At 40.8% G+C, this 21059-nt stretch overlaps 1 protein-coding gene across 1 annotated transcript in view; it reads right to left on the reverse strand.

Annotated features, from left to right (window-relative positions):
* The window catches only part of afg2a (AFG2 AAA ATPase homolog A), a 123553-nt gene that overhangs the window by 61555 nt on the left and 40939 nt on the right, over positions 1-21059 (reverse strand). The window contains exon 15 of the mRNA XM_059347011.1: positions 17616-17742. Within this exon, the coding sequence (XP_059202994.1) occupies positions 17616-17742 (127 nt within the window). The remainder of the gene's footprint in view (positions 1-17615; positions 17743-21059) is intronic.

The raw sequence follows: 21059 nt of genomic DNA on the forward strand, positions 1-21059 counted from the left end.
CTTTGCATTATCTGGCTCAACAAAACTTTAAGCCCCGGTCAGAGATAACAGGTACCACATCGGTGGTTATCAACCACACAAACCCATCGCATGCTGCTTACTTCAATATGGAATATGAAAATATATTACAGCACAAGCAACACTGTTGCTGCAAATTAGACAAGAGAGTAACTCAATATATCTATTTTGCCACTCAATGCACTCTTAATGCCTACTGTTTATTTCTAACATGACGATGAATTTTATTATCCTTGAATAAAACTAATGGATTATTTTCCAATTGGTGTTCTATCAGCTGTGATATAAAAGCAGTGTAAAATGGACTTCAGCAAATCAGGACTGTAGCTGCACTCCGTCTCACTTTCCATTAGAATATGCCACTTGTTGATGTTTAATTAAAAATGTGTAGCTTCCATCATCTAACATCAAATTGACTAGGTTACACTCACCATAGCTAAACAACTACACAGTGATGTTACTGGAATTTAAAGCAAAATCACACATTTAAAAATTACTATGTTATGCATATTAAACCATATGAAATATAATGAAATAATAATGAAACTGCCATCAACAATTTAAAAAAAATCTGTTTCAGCTAAATATTTATCATTAAGAATTAAGTCCCATTTTGGCTCTTACCAGGACCAAGTCTAAAAACATAATCCAAAGTGGAAACATTATGGTATGGTTTAAAGGGATTAACATATTCCACATGCAAGGAATGTAAAGGCCAACAAAGTGAAGTATTAATAATTAAAGTTTATATAAGACTTCTTTTATAGCCAATGTGTGCAAATGGTCAGGGAACACTAGGAATAGCTTGGAATATGAAATGTCGGTGATTCATTAATAGATTTTTTGCACCGTGGCTACGAGTGTGCAACCATTGTATATTTTTCTTTTGCAGGAAACACTATAAATAATTCAGAAGTTCAGTGAGATCAAGAGGAATGTTTTGAATGAAATAAAAAGGCCTATTACTCAGATTATTTGCATCATCAGCTGAATACATGTAGGTTCATGTTACCCTAATTGCACATTTGGTGTCATTACTAATAGAACAATATGGCTCAAAAAGTCTGCATGTAAAATGTATTTCCTCAGCTGTGAGACTATTAACTAAACGGTGATGCTGTTTCAAAAGGAGTTGATTTTAGTTGATTTGAAGTTGAAATGCAGCACAACTTACATACAAGAAACACCTTTGTGACACAGAAATCTCTGACTTTACGCTCAACATACTTTCCTAACCCACTAATCTTGGTTCGCACGAAATCAGCAAGAATTGTTAAAGCACACAAAAAGGGGATGCATTGCTGGTTGCAAAACATGCTTGGTTAGATAACCAATGAAATATTTTCCCAAACAACTACTGCTGGACTTGGAGTATGCTGGAGAGATAAGTGTGGGAAAGGAAAAAGAAAAAAAAATACAGTATCAGAAAACAAGGACAGGAGGAAAAGCAGATAAAAGCAGGGAAAAGAGAGCCGCAAGCGTCTGGCTGGCTGCTGACGGCTCACAGGACAGGCTTTGAGGAGCAATCATCTGAGGTCAGGGACAGGTCTGGTTGCCCGGCACTACTGGATTCTCACTTACACACACACACACACAAACACACACACACACACATTCCCTGTGTCATCCTCTCTCATGTTTACTGTTTCCACCAGCCAATAAATGCATTTCCTTGTTACTGGGGCAACTTGGAGAAATGTACTCCTGCACAGAAATCACATTCTCCACACAGCAGTGGAGAGGCCAGGCCTGAGCCACCAACAGTGTTAAAACTTACATCAAATTACTGTGATGTAACATGTGGGTTTGGGACTTTTTCTTAGAAACTTTACAGAACTATTCAGTGCATATGTTTATACCTTCATTGTTTAGAGTTCTGGAGCTCACCCTTCATTAAAACTGATTAAGGTATGCTGCTAGCAACATCTATTCTTCTGTGAAATCATGCTTCATGTGACTCTTAACAGTTGTTAACTTCAAATATTAGCTCATTGCATGAATTTAAATTTGTACAAATGTCCTGAAACTTTTCCACTCCACTCTGGTCATTACTTAACAAGTTTACTGGAAATTTCTCTGGGAAGCCTGTCGGCCAGGTTCCCACAAGTAAAAACCAGTACAATATTCAGGGCCTAGGTTTAGTTTACTAATTTGTCCAAGAACACCAACTAAAAGAATCTTCATCCAGTGTCAGTGGGTCTGTAAATCTGTATTTGTTTCATTGTGTGATTGTGTGCATGCACCTCCCTGGAGCTGGAATAGCTGCAGAGTGCAACAAACATGTGACTCCATTTCTGGAAATCAAAACAACATAGCAAGCGTGTAGCTGGGCTCCATCAAGCATTTGTGGGCGTAACCTAATTCCATGCAACATTTAGCAGTGAAACAAGACACAGATAACCCATGGATGTAAGTAGTGAAAGAATTATGAGTGGCAGAAAATAAGTTTGGCAGAGATTTTTTTTTTTAGCTGATAAGCAATAAAGATGATGGAGATATGGGAGAGAGAGAAAAAGGAGGAGGGAGACGGTGAAGAAGAGACAGAGTTGAGAGTTCCTCCATTCTGCTTTCTGTCTGCGACCAGTAGGTATAATGCTCCGACGTCCCTCTCTCGCTCTCTCTGTCTGTTTACAATTACCGTGCCGCGAATGAATCTTCCACGAATGACCGCTCAACTGGCAGCCCTGACTAGTCAGGAACAAGGGAGCTATTAGTGGAGGAACTGAGGAAGGAAGGAAGAGGGGAAAGCCAAAGGGAAGGCAGTCCAGCTCAGAGGCCCAGGGAGGGAGCGGAGGGGAAGGAGGGAGCAAGGGGGAAGGCTTAGTGGAAGGGGGAGGGAGGTGGGGAAGTGGTGCGGAGGGATCAGTGGAGTTATGCAGCAAAGAGGGAAGGGCGATGGAAGAGGAGGGCTCAGCCACATCTCCCTGAGGCGATCTGCTCCACAGAGGCAAAGATCCCAGAAGAGGAGGAAGAGGAGGGGGGAGGAAGAGACCGTAGCATCCCCTCTTCTCAACCCGCCCATCTCACCCCCCTCCGGCCAGCAAGAAGAGGAGATGAAAGAGATTAGTTCTGGGGTCTGGCCCGGAGGACAGTGGACCAGGCAGCCTCTGAAATTCTTTCATTTCTCAGGCAACAGGATTTAGGATGGATCCTCCCTGTGGCCCTTTGACACAAGAAATACATGAGAGCATTTCTTGGGTGTGACACTCACTCAACCCCCTCCATCCCCTATGTGACCCGAGTCAAGGTTTTTTCGGGCATGAGAGCGCTTCTGGGGACTTCCTGACAGCCATAAATTACTCTGACTTCAGAGATGACATGCAGAGGGAAAAAAGAAGCACTGGTACCTTTAGTGCAACACACACATACACGAACACAGAGGTGCAATCCCAAACCTATGAAGCAGCCGCCTTTCACACGGTCATTCATCAAACGCAGCCTGCGAAAGAGGAAATGAAGTGACAGTGCCCCGTCATCCTCTTTCCGATGCATCTGCCAAGTCTTTGCAGCAGGGCGGCAGGGCCTCGTCCACCTCAGACGTGTTTCTGTCTAACTTTATTATTGTGTCTCCACCTGACCTCAGGGGTCATGCTGTCGCTATCATAAAAGGTTCTCCTTAAAATCTTCAACTAAATCATTTTAAAAGGAGACAGGCCAGAACACACTCATCTTTTAATGCTGTATTTTGGAAGGACGGAAGCAAAGTTGATGGGGTAGTAGAGACACAAGCCAGAGGGATTTAGCAGGATTGAATCCTGTGCCAGCAAGTGTTAGCATGCATCTCCAGGTTCCTATTTATTGGCCTAAGTCAAAGTTTGGAAGCATCAAAGTCAAAGATTCTCTCTAATAGCCTGATGGACATTATGATGTCAGGTGGTCCCAGTTTCCCAAAGAAACAACAGCTTAATGTCTTTGCAGTCATCACGTTGCCGAGTTGCTCATATTTGGGGCAACCAGTGTGCAAAGTTGCCATCTAAAACTTAATCAGCATATACAGAGTGTCTGATTATAGTTTTAATACCATACACATCACTTTAATGGACAGTAACAACAGAATCTTATAGAACTTGGGTACTTCTTTCAAAATACAATATTGTCTCATCTTCCTGCCATAAACACAGTATAACAGCAGACTAAAGCTTCAAATGACAAGTCAATAGAACAGAAGCAAGAACACCAATAATAGTTTCTTGTAAAAAGTAATAGATAAAAATGTCTTTTCTAAATGTGACTTTTCATTGTTTTATATTAATTTTAATTGAAAAAAAATGGGGGTTAGGACTGCTAGTAAAACAAAATGAAAGAAACCCAGAAATTCAAAGACCTGAAGGCGAAAAGGCTGCACATACACTCTTCTTTAGGTAGGGTCTCTCAAAGTACGCTTGTATATTATAAAATAAATTTTATATAATCTGAACTGCTCCTTGTGATGTCAGTTAGATTTGGTTAGCGGAAGATTAATTCCTTTAACTTTGCTCACTACATCTAAGCCTTTCTTACCCTCAGGTGTGCATAAACTACAGCTTATGAACTTTTTTAAAAATACAAAAATGCAAAATTATCGCTAATTGTATTGATATTGGCCACGAGAAGTGGTTTATCATCTGTAATCCTAAATGTTAAATGTTCCTCTTCAACACAGAAAAGCAGCTGAGGGCCTCATAGTATCCAAAGGAATCTACTTAACCACATGCTTAACCAACACTGATGTCTACATAAAGCTCGCCTACATGGAAACACAACTCCTACTCTGACAGCCAAATGGTCCTCCTCACAGAAGGGCCTGCTGGGATTCATTTCATTTCAGCTACAATGGGTAACTTAAATCTTGATGAAGATGACGGAGGCCGGCAGAGGATATAAATCGGGATAGCGTTACTCCCCCGGCCTGTCCAGTGCACCTCTGAAATTACTGCAACAAATAATAGCCCATTTGTTTAGCCTTTCTCCATACATGGCACTGGACCTTGTTGAAGTGAACAAAAAAAAGCCTGCTTTTTATCACAGGAAAGAAAGGAGACATTACCGTACCCCCCTCCATCTCCAACTCCCATTTCAAATCCCCCCCAAAACTTACACCTTATCCACTTGTAAGCAGCTCTTAATGTGGTGTAGGGATCCCTGGAGCAGGGAGCTGGGCTAGAGAGCTTCAGCAGGGGATATTTTGAACATACAAAGGGGGTATTATTTGTTGCATCCCCCAGTTGGCCCCCTACCAGCTCCTATTCTGTACATGGGTCTGACTGTATCCTGATGGTGGCGAATGATGACTCTTTCCTATTCACTGGTTTTACAAAGATTAGAGGAAGACCAAGCTGGCTGTCTAAGTATCAGTATATGTACCTTTTATAGGCAAGTTTAACTAATGTCGTTATTCTGTGTTTATCACAGATTAAAACATTGATGTCAGCATATTCTACATCAACATTAAAGTTACTGAAGCATTTTTCTTCAAATTTGGACTCAATTTCCGGGAACCTCACTTGTCCCTGCTCAGTATTTTGTCCGTTTTGGTGGGGGCATGTTGTTTCAGGTACCAGGGAGACATGAAATACAATCCGGGGAGGCCAGTTTGAGTTAGATCCGTGAGTTTGAAGGCTTATCAGATGCCAAAAACACTGCACAGTGGTTCATAATGCTCGGAGACAGGATTTTCTCCAGAACTCTGGAACATCATTGCAGTGGCAATTATTTAATTTCTCGTCAGGAGGCAAACAATAGAAATAGTGTTCATGTTACAGTTATGACAGCTGGATAGAAAGCTAAACATGTAGCTAGATGGTTAGCCAGCTAGGTGTCAATATACCATGACTGTAAACTAACAGACTAGATAACAATTATCTACATAAGCATAAAATATTTCCGTTTGAAACTAGGACGCAGAACTCCACCAAAGCTATGTCCTATTTATCAATGTAAATTAAGAAGAAAATAATTTATGCATCTACCCCATGATTTGGCTCTCTCCAAAATTTTGAAATGAAAATTAGATTTTTCCATTATCCTGTTGACAAACAAGCCGAACTGAAAACATAACCTCCTCAGCGCAGGTAATGACCTGAGTTGGCAATAACATCCAATCTTTTTCATGCAGGCGTACCATCAGATTCTTCACTGTACCTCCATTTTGGTGCCAATTGTTGTGGCTTTGTTACTAAGCATCTGGAAGTGGAATATACTGCTTTACACAGTATGTGCAGGCCAGAAAGCAACTGATTGGATGGCAGCCACAATGTACAAGAAACAGTTGAGCCCTTATTGTGTCCATCAGGGGGTGATAACATCTGCTATCATGGTGAATGTAATTTTATGTTGCAACATTTATGATCATTGATTAGCGACATTGCCCACAATCATTTAATATAACCACTCCGCCTCAGTATAACGAGTCATCTGAAGACGAGACACACAGACACGGGACAAAAGAAATAGAAAAAAATACAGAGAAAGGCAATAAAAAAGGTGCAATAAAGAGAAACACACAGGCGTAAAAAAGAGGAAAATATACTAGCTGTGCAGCAGTATTGCAGGAGGGGGGTTAGGAGTAGCATTTGTGAGAATAAACGAGATTTCCTGAACTGAGAGCATTCCAAGGGCGCCGGTGGTCTCGGCTTGCCAAGAGGCAAGACGACACATGCTGGAGATGTCTGCCAGGTAGCAGAGCACAAAGAGCCCTCATTTCCTCCCTATCCCTCCCTCAATCCCTCCTCCCCGCCACCCTCACACACACACACACACACACACACACACACACACACACACACACACGCACACACACACACCTCCCTCCACCATCCTCATGTCTTTCTCTTTGTACCTCACCAAAACAGACGAGTGGCTGACGGAAATGCTGAGCGTCTTTTGATTTATACCGCATCAAAAGTTGTTTATCTCCACTATATGTATTTCTGAAAGACTTATTTTCCACTCTGCATAAAGACACGTCAGAATAGGAATTCCTATCACACTGTAGAGATTGTTAACTTCGTCAAGTTACGTTGAATTACACTTTCTTTCACTGAGTTAAATCTTTTTTTTTGTGGCTAGATAACCGGAGTTGGTCTGGTCTTGCAGGTTTTTTTCTGCGTCTGCTCGGATTGGAGGCTTTTTGTGGTGGTATTCTTGGATGCACACATGTGTAAGCTGATACTAATACAGCCCTTGAAGTTTGATACTTGCCTGGGGATCCTGCTCCCCCAATGCTCACAAACACACATGCACGCAGCTTCCCAGAGCTCATCCATCCCTAGGTGGTATCCCATTACTAGCAAAGACACACACACACACACACACAGACACACACACAGACACACACACACACACTTTTTGTTTTCTTTTGCCACTGTAGCTTCACTAAGCCACAAGCCAAAACTCTCACTCTGCCTTCTCATTACTGCATCTTAGGAACACAACCAGGGCAGGAAATACTTTAAATACTCTCAAAACAGGACGGGGAGAGAACAGTGTTTAAGCAAAGGGAATAATGCCAAAACTGCAGCTGGTGGTTCATATTGACAACTCAACCCAGGATGAAAACAGCTACAAAGAACACAGAATTAAAGCAGAGGGACCCTAATAGCTACAGCGCGGATAATATCAACAGCTCAGCTCAGCTTCAGCAGGACACCCTGTACTGTGGCAGCGGGGCCCTATTCAGAACTGTGCAGTCAGGAAAAAACAGTGAATAAGCTCTAATCCTTTAAGACAGCACCAATAGAGATTCCATCATGCTTGGCTCGTCACGAGAAGAGAGCAAAGCTTGGGAGATGATAACGTCAGTCCGACACAAAATAAAATATGGCCTGTTTTGACTGGCTGGCTTATAGCCGCTCTTTTAGCTAAGGGTTGTTTCCTGTTGAGTGGAGGCATGGCTCAGGTGGAGGTTTGTGCCAAAGAAAAGGCAAAACAAAAGGTATTCACAGAGAGAAACTTTAAGGATCCCCCGATGCTCTCGTGTGAGGCCAAATAAAGACTGAAATGTTTTCAGTGTTCATGGGAGGTTTTCTTCACTTAAGTCCTAATGCACAGTCTTTATGGAGGAAGGAATTAAGAGGTATTTCTATGAGCCAAAGCACATAAACAAAAGCACAGCGTGAATTAGACACATATTTTCAGGTTACTTTACTTCGGAGTGAGATTTACCAATACCACTTTGTCTCATCTTTAGGTTTTCCCTGTTGGTTGGACAGATCAAGCACTTTGACGATGTTACTAGAGATGGGACCAATACGATTCAAAATCAGTGTCAGGCTTCGATTCTCACGTAATTCACTCATCAAATATCACACTAACGTTACAGATCCACGAACTGATCGGAGCAAAGAGGTAAGCACTACTTAGCTATAGGTATGGCTATACTTAGCCAGTGTCTGGAAAAACAGAGGTGGAGTTGCTACTCCAAGCCCACAATCTGACTTAACGGCTACTACACAACAGTGACGGTCCTGCGGCATTCAACCCGGGAAAATACGGTTGGTATTTTTTTTCATTTAATCACAGTTAAAGGCGATCATGTGGGTCTTCAGACGTACAGCGAGTTAATCATGGTGATGTTAATAAAAAATGAATTCAAATGCTTAACTCTAGTGTGTATAAACTTGATCATTATCTGCCCTTTTTCTCTTTATCACAGTGGCGGCCTTTTGACCCTTTACACAGATGGTGTAAATGGCCAACTGTACATTTATTAGTGTTAAACTTCTGTCAGGCTATTGGGGCGCTTTTTCTTGCCAGACTTGCCGTATTCCAGCTGATTCCTAACTCTGCACCACGTCCTCTATTCAAAATCAGACACAAACAGACCTCTGGCATCACCTTTTATTGTACTTAATCAGAATTAATGTATCTGGTTTGTTTCACATTACACATATAATGTACCAAAGGAGATTGTTTTAACTTATTTGATAGAATTTTTGATACTGGTCATGATTCATTTCTCAACAAAGTTGGACTTTTACTTCAAATATTTACTCTGAAAACCTCATCAAGGAGATGTCAATATACAATTCAACTCATGTGAAGTACATCATGTAAATTTACTTACAAGTAGTTGATAAAGCATTGCTATTTGATTTGTCTTAGTTTGTAAAAAAAAAAATGATACTCCTGTTTGCATGTGAAGCCTTAATTATCTTCAGTTCAATATTCTTTGGAATAAATTTACATTCAAGGCATTGTAATGCATACAAATTTTTCTGCAAAAAGTGCTCTCGTATCAGAATCAATATCAGCAGACGGATTCAGGTATCGGAATTGGAACTGGAAATGGTGCTTTTTAAAAATATTTTCTGACGTGTTAGATGAAATGATTATTCTGACGTGTTAGATGAAATGATTATTCTATAAGATTAAATGACAGATTAATCACCTCGAATCATTAGTGGCAACTTAATTAAACAAGCATAATAAACTAAACAATGACAGTCAGTCACAACAGTTTAAGAGAGTCAAAGTAATTTTCTTTTATATGATTTATTACATATTTGTCACTTTCTCAATAGTCAGAGGTGGAAAGCCCCACCATTCTGGTTCACCAGGCAGGTGATAAAAGCATAAATCATTTGCAAAACACCACTGATTAAGATCTGGGACACCAGCATGCAAGCATACATGAATGGAGAGCCACAAACACACACACACACACACACACACACACACACACACACACACACACACACACACACACACACACAGGCACTGAGAGAGAGAGAGAGAGAGAGAGAGAGAGAGAGAGAGAGAGAGAGAGAGAGAGAGAGAGAGAGAGAGGGGAAAAAAATCAAAGCTACACTTAACTAATGCCTGAATATTTACCGAGTGGCCCACTAATTACAGTCTGGTGGAATTCGACTGTGATTACAATTAGCAACGTCCAGACTGGCTAGAAAAACACTGGCAGATGTTCAGGCTGCCCAAACTGGCCTGATGTCGGGTATTTACTTTGTATGACTCCTGCTAAAGCCCAGTGGGCTACAAAAGGACTTCATAGATTAATGTGACTTTATCAACATGGACCTGCTTATTAGGGAGACTACACGGGCCGGATCGGCTCCAGCCAAGTGCATGAAATTATTCATTACACAAGGAGATGGATATAAACCGTCTTAAGATTAAAAAAGGACCACTAACGCAGTGAAAACAAGCATAACTTAGAATTATGAATAGTGACCATGAAATAGTCACATGTTACACAATTACAACACCAGCATGTGTTACTGGAAGCATGTGTTAGGACACAAGACCACAAGACCATGAAGGCTCATAAAATATGTGACAAGGCCTCATGTTTCAGTGCCATACATCACGCTGTAGGGCTGCATTTCACTGAATGAAAAAAAATGGATAGAACAACCAATTTATTGCCAAACGGTATAAAAACATGGAGTTGCTATACGGTGCAAGCTGCACAAAGTTCAATCCAATACCACAGAATACTAAATAATACGACATAGATATATGAGATATAAGTCAGCTTGTAGGCTGTTTTCTGCTGTTGGTTACATCTGGCATCATGTCATCACTTTATTTTAATTCCTTTGTGTCCTCCTTAATATCACTTTGCACGCATACTTTGTCCTAACTGGGGATTGAACCGAACAGTGAGAGGTTTCTCACTTTATGCATTGAGCAACATTGGGGCCGGTTACTCTGCAAGCTTTTATTCTGTAGGAAATGTCAGTATTGATCATAATCTTCAAAAGAACTGACCCATGTCAAGTTTGGCACCATCTCCTGTTCAGACGCCACACTACAGTACAAGAGGCTGATGTTCAGAGGGAGGAGCATGTGAACAAGACGAGGGGAGAGAAACTACCACAGAGCATGAGTGAAAAGGAAAGGACAAGATATTCTGGAGTGATGGAAAATGAGATAACACTACAAAGACCTCATTATAAATAAATGCTGTGGCATGTTTTGTATTCTATAAAATTATCTTTAAACAGCCTTGAAGCCATGTTATGACACAATACAGAGAAGAAAAGAAATGCTTGATTTTTGTGTCACTCGTTTGCAGTCAGAAATAAAAACCTGTAAAGTAGCCAAAGCCAACTTTAGTGTTTTATCTTGCAAAACAGTATTCACAGGAAGGAACTTGTTTATTTATCGTCATTGTTCCAACATGGTAACACACCTGGAGAGCTGTTAGGTGATTCAAACAGCATTCTGGCACAATTTCACCCACAACACTGAGTGAAATGTGCAGATAGGTAACACTGGGGAGGAAGAAATTCACGCTCAACCATGCTCATACCAGCCGGGACATGATTTGCAAGGATGTTTATAGTTTAATAATATTTACATTTATTACTTAAAGCACTTTATCAGATGTGATAAGGATGTGATATTTGAGGTAGTAACAGAGCCAAACAGACACCTGTATAAATGGAACAGCTGGCTTGGCGGGACTACTGTAGCGAAGCTGCTGAAGCGGTTGTGTTACATGTCACACGTTTTGCCGCCATTGTTTGGTTGTGTAAAAAAAAAAAAAAAACAGACACTGAAATAGGTTGTATTTGTATAACACTTTTCTAGTCACAGGAGCCACATTGATAAACGGCATGGTGGCAGAGGCTACTCTGCAAGGTGCCGCCTGCATATCAGTATTAAACATTCATGCACAAACACTCATAAGAGACTGGTCCCCCTTCAAAAACGATCCCATAGGTCACTTGAACAGGCAGCAAAATTCGACCTATAGCTACTTTTTGACTGTCCTCCGCTGCCCTCTAGTAGTCACAGTAAATATAAATGACGGCAATGCAGAGTATAATGACGGAAGTCGCACTTGGGGCGTGTGGGAGTCATGGTGGATGGGTCGACCGGAGAACCTGAAAGTCTGAATCACGTTTTTACGCAACTACGTCACTTCTGGTAGTCACGTCCTCGTAACTACTTCACTTCTGGCATTTGCATACATTTATTTAAATTTTCTAAATATAGTTTTTTGTCTTTTATAATGCGCTACCAGGACGTTTTTTGCACTAAACCTAGGTCAGTGTTTTTAGTTTTTTTTTTACACGTGTGTATAATGACGTGTGCGCTATTGTTAGAAGGCTCCGCTCTGTTCTGTACCACAAAATGCTCATATGTGTCGCTATGGGTGGTATTGACAAACTATTCTGTCATTTAGCTTGGAGAACTTGTTGCTCATACACCAAAGGGACAGTCAACAGGATCCGAAAGGTCTTGCCCAAAGATTCTTCGACTGCCATGGCGAGGGATTGAACCCCTTCTGATTGGCGAAGGAACTGAGGACAAATGTACTGACTTTAGGTTGACAGTTAATTCCTCAACCACATGTTACGGTTTTAAGGATCATATGGTGTTTGCATCAGCAGTGAAGAAGACTCAGAATACAGCTGAAAGCTCCTGAAAGTGGCTTTGAGTTTAGATTTTTCATTAAAACCGTTGTTAAAGGCAACATGTCTATGATTCTACAGCAACACTAGGAGCTCTGTAAGGCTGCACTTAGTTACACTGATCTTTAAGCTAAATGCCAGGGCTCCCTTGAAAAAGAGGTTCTTAATCTCAATGGGATATTCCCATGTTAAATAAAGGTTAAATAAAAAAATAAAAAAATGCTCATGTGGTACAAACATTCACAATGACAAGGGTGGACAACTGATAATAATATCTATGTTCACTATTTTAGTTAGTTACCAAATCCTCAATCACAGACATTTGCTGTTCTTCTATATCTTATATATTTGTTAACTCAATATATTTGGGCTATCAAAGCAAATGATGTGAAAATGTCACCTTGTAATTGCAACCTTCCACCTCTCTTATGTTCTTTCCTTTCTGGAAATGCTTAATGACTGTAATGTATGATATATCAAGTGTCAAAGCCCTGGAGTGTCATCCATTGACAGTGTGAAACACAGCCATGTTAATAGTTCCTATAGAGTATCAGGACAGACATACTGTCCTTTCAACTCTAATTCTATTGCCGCTGTTTTGTTTTCGCCTCTTGATCTGATAAGAGCCCAGTTGGGAACTTCTGGTCCTAAACAAAGACCCATCTGCAAGTAATCCTCACTGTAAGCACTCCAGCCTCCTGATAGCGTGGATGAAGCTCGGCGCTCATTAGGCTAAACAAATAGACTATTCAGTGAAACAACAAACCAATGCTATCTTTCCTGAAGAATAAGCCACCAACAACAGCAAACCGAAACAGGAAAGACCAGTCAAAATGTGGTTTTAGACAAACTACGCATGTTAAAAGGGGGACATCTTGTGTGTGTGTTGGTGTATACAATCAACTAGATGGACAGCAGCTCTGCAAACAGAGTGACAGAGGGTTCTTCCTACTGAACAGGCTGGATAAATATTCCTGGTGGTGCTAATCAATCACCACAGCCCGGTCACGGCAGGTCAGAGGTGGGCTTGGGTGATTGGCGCAATACAAAGGAAAGAGGAAGTGGAAGAAGTTTTTTTAAGGAGGAGGGGGGAGCAGTAGGAGGTGCGAGTGGGGGGTTGCTTGGTGGCATGGCATCATGTTGAGGAATGGACTAACCTACACTTCTTACATTGTTTTATGTCATTACACTTGCCGTAGCAACTGATGCTGTGCAAGTGAAAGAGGGCAAAATGTGTGTGCGTGTTTGACAAAAGAACAGATTATTCTAGTCAGGAATAATGTGCAAGACATTTATCAAAAGTGATACAAAAGCAAGAGGAAGTGGCAGGACTTTGTGTGCTTGTGTTGAAACTATTTACGTGTTATCTTTTGTTATCCATTTGTTAGGATATGATTCAGCTGCATTAGTCACATTATGTCTGTATGTTGCTGCATAGCTGCTCATGTTTGTCACTGACATTATACAAAGACCAGAGGAAGTTGGACGACTTTGTGCAAAAAGGACAGGATGTCTTGGTTATAAATGGCTCCGGGTATTAATATAACTCCAGGGCCCTTTATTTAAAAAGTGCTGCTGAGTGTAAATCAGATGAGGCGACTCAAAACAACCGTGTTTAAACTTGATAGGATAAGAAAACTGTCGTATAGCAGTGGCTGAAAGATGGACATCAGGCCTGCTCCAAACCAAAGTAAACGCCACTTTCTCTCAATCCCTCCCACTCTGTCCCTCAAACAGCTGAGGCCCCCAGGAGCCTCCTCTGCTCCACCAAGAGTTGACAATGACTTCATTGACACCACGGCGTCCCATTAATCTTCATTTGTCCCATCATATCCTGCCATTGGTATGGAAATGCCCGCCCATCTCCGGCGTGAACTGACAGTCAGTGTGGACGGTGGCAAAGGGGCGGTGAAGGCGGGCAGGGTGCTGGAACCGTAGGGGGGCCGGGGGAGAACGTGGGGTGCCTATCTGTCCATTTGGCAGCTTCCATTCCCAATGTATGTCATAGGTTCCTTATTCAAATGACTTGAACCTTGCTAAACAACCACACACACACACACAGACACACACAGTAGGGGGTGTGGGCAGTAGGAGGTAATCTGATTTCTCAGCTGCCCGGGAGACCACTTCCTGAGAGAGGGGCTTGTGGAAGGACGCCTAGGGTTTCCCATCTGTCCACCCCGGGGTGTGACCCCCTCCCTACTGTTAAGAGTTTCTTTCTCCCTTTTCTTCCTTTTTATGCATCTTTTTCCTTCTCAGATATACACTATACGACTGTTTCCCAGCCGCCTTAATGCTAATGGAGTTTGAAAAGAGATGGCAACCAGTTGCAGAGGTGGAGGAAGTTGCTGTCATTCCTCCACCACAACGATGGATCAATTCTCCACAAGTGGGCTAGAAATGGGGCGGGGGTGGAGTGTTTGGATTGGGGGTTTACCCAAAATCTCTGTGTGGAGGATTTCTCCAAGGAAGTGCTGATACATTTGCAGTGAGCTGTTACCAGTTTACATTAAATAACTGCAGATGCGCCAACTCTTTATGCTCGGTTCCCAGTAGAGATATGTGATTAATATGAATGAAAAAAAAAGTAAAGTATAATGTATAGATAAGAAAAGTGATTTTTAATACAAAACATCAATTTCAAGTTAAATTGTGTCATTTAACATTGTCCATATGTATTTCATGATGATAACATCAACATAGTGATAGTGTATGACAGTCAGTGAATTTACATGCACTCAACTGGACTGAAATCAGCTTTCTGCCATAATAGGTCTCAAAGTCATGCAAATGAGAAAGATGGTTTCTGTAACTGCTCGAAGTAAAACCTTTTTATTCCTATGTGCAAAGGAAAACAAGAAATTAATGAAATCTCTTTTGACTTTAAAATTATTATAAATTTGGGCAAGTAGCATGCACTTCTGAAAGCTTTCTCAAAAAACTGTAGTGTGACAGATATCACCTAAAGTAGTTGCTTGGAAAGGCAACTTTTCAAATCTCTATTATGGAGGGCGAGAGTAAAATAGGTTTTTAACTATTCATATATTTTCTTTTTCTGTTGTTTTTTGTCATAATGGACAATAATTATCAGAAAGAGAATTCCAAGTATTTCTCTTTAGGTAATCTGAAACTTACTTAACAATAACTTAATCCGTTAAGGTGCTCATCATTATTTTCAATGATATAAAAGCTACCTTTTGAGATGTGAACGTATAGGTAAGTGAAGGAGAAGACCCAGAGACAAAATGGAAGAAAGACAGAGACAGACGGCTGCCTGAGCAGCAGCTTAAGAAGCAGCGCGACATCCTCCTTTCCTGTGTCCTTTTTGACAAGGCACAGACTCTGTCTTTGATCAGCACTCAGGAAATTTCATTAGGACGGTGATGGGCGGATAAGAGACCAAAGAAAGCTTTTGTGGATGGGAAGAGGAAGAGGAGATAAAAGGGGAAAAAATAGAAAATGGAGGGGGGGTAATTGTCAGTGAGGGGAAGAAGAAAGAGATAAATGTTTTACTCCCACCTGTTGTGTATTTTAAATAGACTGTATTGGAAATTAAACTGTCACTCTGCTGTATTGGCTTGAGCCTAATTAATGCTCATAACCTGTTGCTAGAACCTGAAGATGAGATGTGAAATATTTTTCATATCTTTTGAGCTAAATGCTAGTTGGATGTTAGATGAATAATTTAGAAGCTAACCTGACGTTCACCAACTTGGTTCAGCATGTGAAATGGTAAATGGATTGCACTTGTATAACACTTTTATAATCGTATTGAGCACTCAAAGCACTTTAATTACAGTGATCTGCTTTTCATGAATGCAACAACTCAGAGCCTAAAGAAGTTGGACTGTGTTTATCATTGTGCTCTGCGTTTCATTGCTGGCTTGGGATATCGTACACATCATTGTACTCATTGGTTAGTTTTTATCTATAAATGTATTCTTGGGAAGCTCCCCTCTTACCTGTGTGCATACATGTATTGAAACCAAACTAAACATGGTCTACGCTACGCTCATTGTACAGATGCTGGTGCCAAGAGTGAGAACTGAATTAGGTAAGAAAGCTTTTAGTTACGCCCCCTTATCATGGAACGATCTGCAAAAAGAATTGAAATTGTCTGAGTTGATCACAATCGGTGAATTTAAATAGATTCTAAAGGATAAAGAAATAATTTCCTTTGGTCAGTGTGACTGCTCCATATGAGTCTCTACTTGAGGCTCTTTCACTGATGTTGTGATGGCTGTATTTGTATTTAATTGTATCTAATTGTTTATGTTAACTGTGTTTAAATGTTGTAACTTGTCACTTTTTATGTGGCTTGGCCAGGTCTCTCTTGGAGTTTTTTTTAATCCCAACAAGACTTTTACCTGTTTAGATAAAGGATATATATTTAAAACTACAGGTCATCATTCACCCATTCACACACTCATTCATACACTGGTGGCTGAGGCTACTGTCCATCTGCCACCTGCCACCATCAGTAAATAACCATTCATTTTTTGATGACACAGGATCTGAAACAATTTGGAGTTCCGCAACTTGCACAAAGATACTTTGACATGTAGACTTCATTTGTCAGGGATTGAACCATCGACTTATCAGTGGGCTACCGCTTGCGGCCACCCCATGCTAACATCAGTTAATTAAAACTTGACTCGCAACTCAAGCTGATGGGACACTTCACTAAAAGCCATAAATGAAATACGACTAAACAAAAACTAAAAGTCAGAGGATCACCAAAGTCTTGAGGATAAACTGGCGGGGAAGTGTGAATGTTTGACTGAGGAATCCTTCAAAGGATAAAGCCTTATTTAAAGACCAATGAACCTTTGATGTTTTGACATGATTGCTTTTTCCATTTCGGTCACAATAAACCACCATTTGATCTCTTGGAAGATGTCAAAAAGATATTTGGCGCCATTTAGACAAACTAAATAAACTACCTGAACAAAAGCTCCAAAATGACTCCAAAGACTTCAAACGGAAACCAAACAAGGTGTAAAAACGGTCCAGCGCTGAATTGATCCGCAGCACAACAATGCAGTGACAGCATCCGAAGAGAGAGTCGAGGAAGATGGACCGGAGCAGGCGACCTTTCACCTTATCAATCATGTACAACAGAGGGAGGGAGGGAAAGGAGGAGACAAGAGAGACAAACACACAACATCTCCTCAACCCTTATCAATCAGGGACCAAAGAGGAGGAAGGAGAGATAAAGACAGAGAGCCGGCGTCTGTTTACCTTATCGATCATGTCGGGCCGGTTGGTGGCGGCCAGCACAGTGACATCTCGGAGCTGCTCGATGCCGTCCATCTCTGTCAGGAGCTGAGCCAGGACCCGGTCTCCTACACCGCCGGAGCCCGAGGAGCTGAAGGGGTGGATGAGGACAGAAGATGGATGAGTGGACGAGATCGAACACATGAGATGGATGATTGTATGGACGGATGATGGAGAGAGAAATGTAAACTGGTCAGAAACTGGGACAAAAGGAAATTATTTATGATATAAAGTGACGAATGACATAAATGATGGATGGATGGATTAATGGGAGGAGAAACAGCACATACTTTAAAGAAATGAAAGAGTGGAAAGCAGAAATATGTATAGGAAAGAGAGAGAATTATTGGGTGAGGGATGAATAAGTGCAAGGATGATGAAAAAATATGGAGCATCACGCCATGTCCTGCTCTCATGAGCCCAATTCAACATACGCTTCAAACTTGACTTATTCCTGACTAATATTTGTTGTATTACGTAATGATGAAAATTGTCCAGTTCTTAAATACTTGTTGGGAAACTTCTGAATAGTTTCACTGACACTCTGATGGCAGGTTCTTTCATTAGAACAATTCTTCTTCGATAAAGAAAAGGCTTTGGCAGCAAAAGTGAGCGTTCCTGCCAATGACGTCCTACTGAACTGCAACTGAAAACACGTCATCCCTCCCAAATAAAGCAGCCCTCCTTTAGACAAAGTTCACAAGTATGTCACCTTGTTTGGACTTGTAAATGTAGTGCTTCCAGCATTTTCTAACTTTGGCAAAGTTTATCCCACCCAGGTGTCCATACTCTAACATCAGCAGGGGATGTTGTGTTTGCAGAATATATTTTTTTATATCATAATGCTGTTCCATTTATTCACAATGCATCCACTGCAACAGGTAACTACAGATTTGTTGTCATGTTAATGTCACTATCAGGCTATGAGTTGCATTTAAGGATCACCCCAGTATAAAGCACAGTCTAATGGCTTATACAACGTACATTTAGTATTCGGTCCAATCGTTACAGATCAGTTATTTACTTCCACTAAAGAGGTTATATTTTTCAGTTTGAATTGATTTGTTTGTCTAGTTGTCAGCAGAATTATGGAAAAAGAAACAAATCCATTATTATGACACTTGTTAGAAGGGTGTAGCATGGTCAAAGGAAAAACACATTCAATTTTGGAATAAATTTTAATCACGGGGCGGATCCAAAAAAATGTTTTCACTTTTGTTAACAAAATAGAACATGGCCTCTCCAAGTGTGCTTTAAAAGCCCAGATTCCAAAAAATGCTATGTAAAACGTAAATAAGATCAAAATTAATAAAATTCAGAATTCAGAGTATATAATTACAGTTTATCAGTTTGAAAATAAAAATAATGTTTTGTACAGTTTTTAATTGAATATATGTTACAAAGGATTATTATACTCCATTTTTCATTTCTGTATTAACATTACAACTTTTATGTAATCAAGGTTGTGGTTTGTATTTTTGATGTTTTATTGGAAGAATTTCAATAAGTATAAGCATTTTAATGCATTTTCCTTCTGACATTGTCTCTCTATGCAGGGAGAGTTATTGTTATTCCTGGGATTCAGATTGTGTCTCCATGAACTCAACAGAAGCAGGTGCTTTAATGAATTCAGCAAATCAGATTATTTATAAGCCCTCTTTAACTGTGCCAGCGGTGAGAAAAATAATACAAGATATAATATAGGCTGAATGGAACCATTTGGGGTAGATCCACCATACCGTAATTAAAAACAAAACAAATGAGCACTTCCAATATCATGGTTCATGTTTTACAACAGCTGGGAACTGTGGTTTGTAGCAAATGTTACTCAAACAGTAGTATATAGTGCTTTTAATGGGGACTATTTTCTGCAGTGGATTAATATACATTTAATGCTCTGGTGAGTATTTGGGGCAGCAGGACAGTGTACTCAGCATAAACTACAGTGTGTGTGTTCATGGTAATGGGACTAAATATCACTCATACAACACTGTGGCTCACTGATGTGTTTTCTAAATAGTTTTTGGAGAAATTGAGCTCTGTGGCACAAAACAGCCTTTGCAGACACCAGCAATACCTTTAGCAGGACTGGTTGACAGTAAAAACAATATAATATGGAATATCAGCAGCCTTATCCCTTAAGAAACTCATCAATGTGTTATTCACGGCATTACAAGGTGGTTATTTTCCATAACGCGGTGCAGACAGCCGCCCTTCTCAGCTCAAACACACACACAGTCTCTGTTGACAGGGCCAGCGGAAGTGCCAGACGTCATTAGCAGAGACAAGGCCGCAGAGGAACACAAAGGAGCTCTGTCACTGAGATATGGAGGGAGAGAAAGAGAGAGGGAGAGAGAGGGAGAGAAAGTTTGGGTGAGGGGAGATAGTGGGGAGCAAAGGGAAGGAGGGAGGAGGATTAGGGAAAAGAGGGCAGAGTGATGAATTGGAGAGAGAAGAGTTATGAGAGAGAGAATATGAGGGTAAAAAGAGGAAGAATAAAGGTGGTGAGAGAACGAGGGGTGAGAGTGAGTGAAGGATAGAGGGAGAGACGAAAGACAGAGGATGTCAGAAGAAGAGAAAGAGAGGGGGAAAGATGAGGATGAGAAAAGACTTATTGAAACCTCTGACTCTCTTTTTTTCATTGTTCTTTTCAGATCTAACAACCTTCATTTCTCACAATTATCTTCTCTTTTCTTTTCTAGGTTCTCTGCCAGGAATGCAGTCCATTTATTTTCAATTCAGTCAATCCTGAATGTTTTTCTTTTTTGCCCTTTTTTCTTTCATCAGTCAAAGTTTGCGTCGAACGTTCACTGTCTGTTTTTGTCTCCCCTCGTTTGCCTCTCTTCCTGTCTTCTTTCTGTCTTCTTCATTTCATTCCACCAGTTTAGACTCGTGGCAGGTAGGCTGACAGATTTACAGGTGCTTCTCATCTCCTGCCTCGAGAGGAAAAGAAAAAAAACAAAACACACACACACACCATACAGCAGAGGCTGTCTGGTTGTGTCAACAGTTTTGAATTCTTGCCGGCGTGCGTGAGCCACTTCATTGATTAAACATGGCAGGAAGTGAAGACCAATAAATAACCTTTATAGATCAGCGCTAAGTGCATTTTTTAAAATGGCGAGTGGCCTGGAGGCACGGGTCCAGCCGCACGTCCCCAGCTGACAAACTCTCACGCTGCACTGCATTAATACTGAGAGCTGGCTGCAGCTGGGTGCGGGATCAGAGTACTTTTGCAAAATTGAACATTAAGATAAGGAGGGGGGAGTGGGGGGGGTAGACAGAACTTGTCAGTCTTACTGGAAAAAACTGATTGATGAAGACAAGTTGCAATAGAGACGTATCCTGTCCACTGGAAGTGAGTCAAGACTGCAGTCAAAGTACAAAAACTGTTGCTTCTGAGAAAAA

This window comes from Centropristis striata, chromosome 12 (assembly GCF_030273125.1).
Source record: "Centropristis striata isolate RG_2023a ecotype Rhode Island chromosome 12, C.striata_1.0, whole genome shotgun sequence".
NCBI lineage: Eukaryota > Metazoa > Chordata > Actinopteri > Perciformes > Serranidae > Centropristis > Centropristis striata.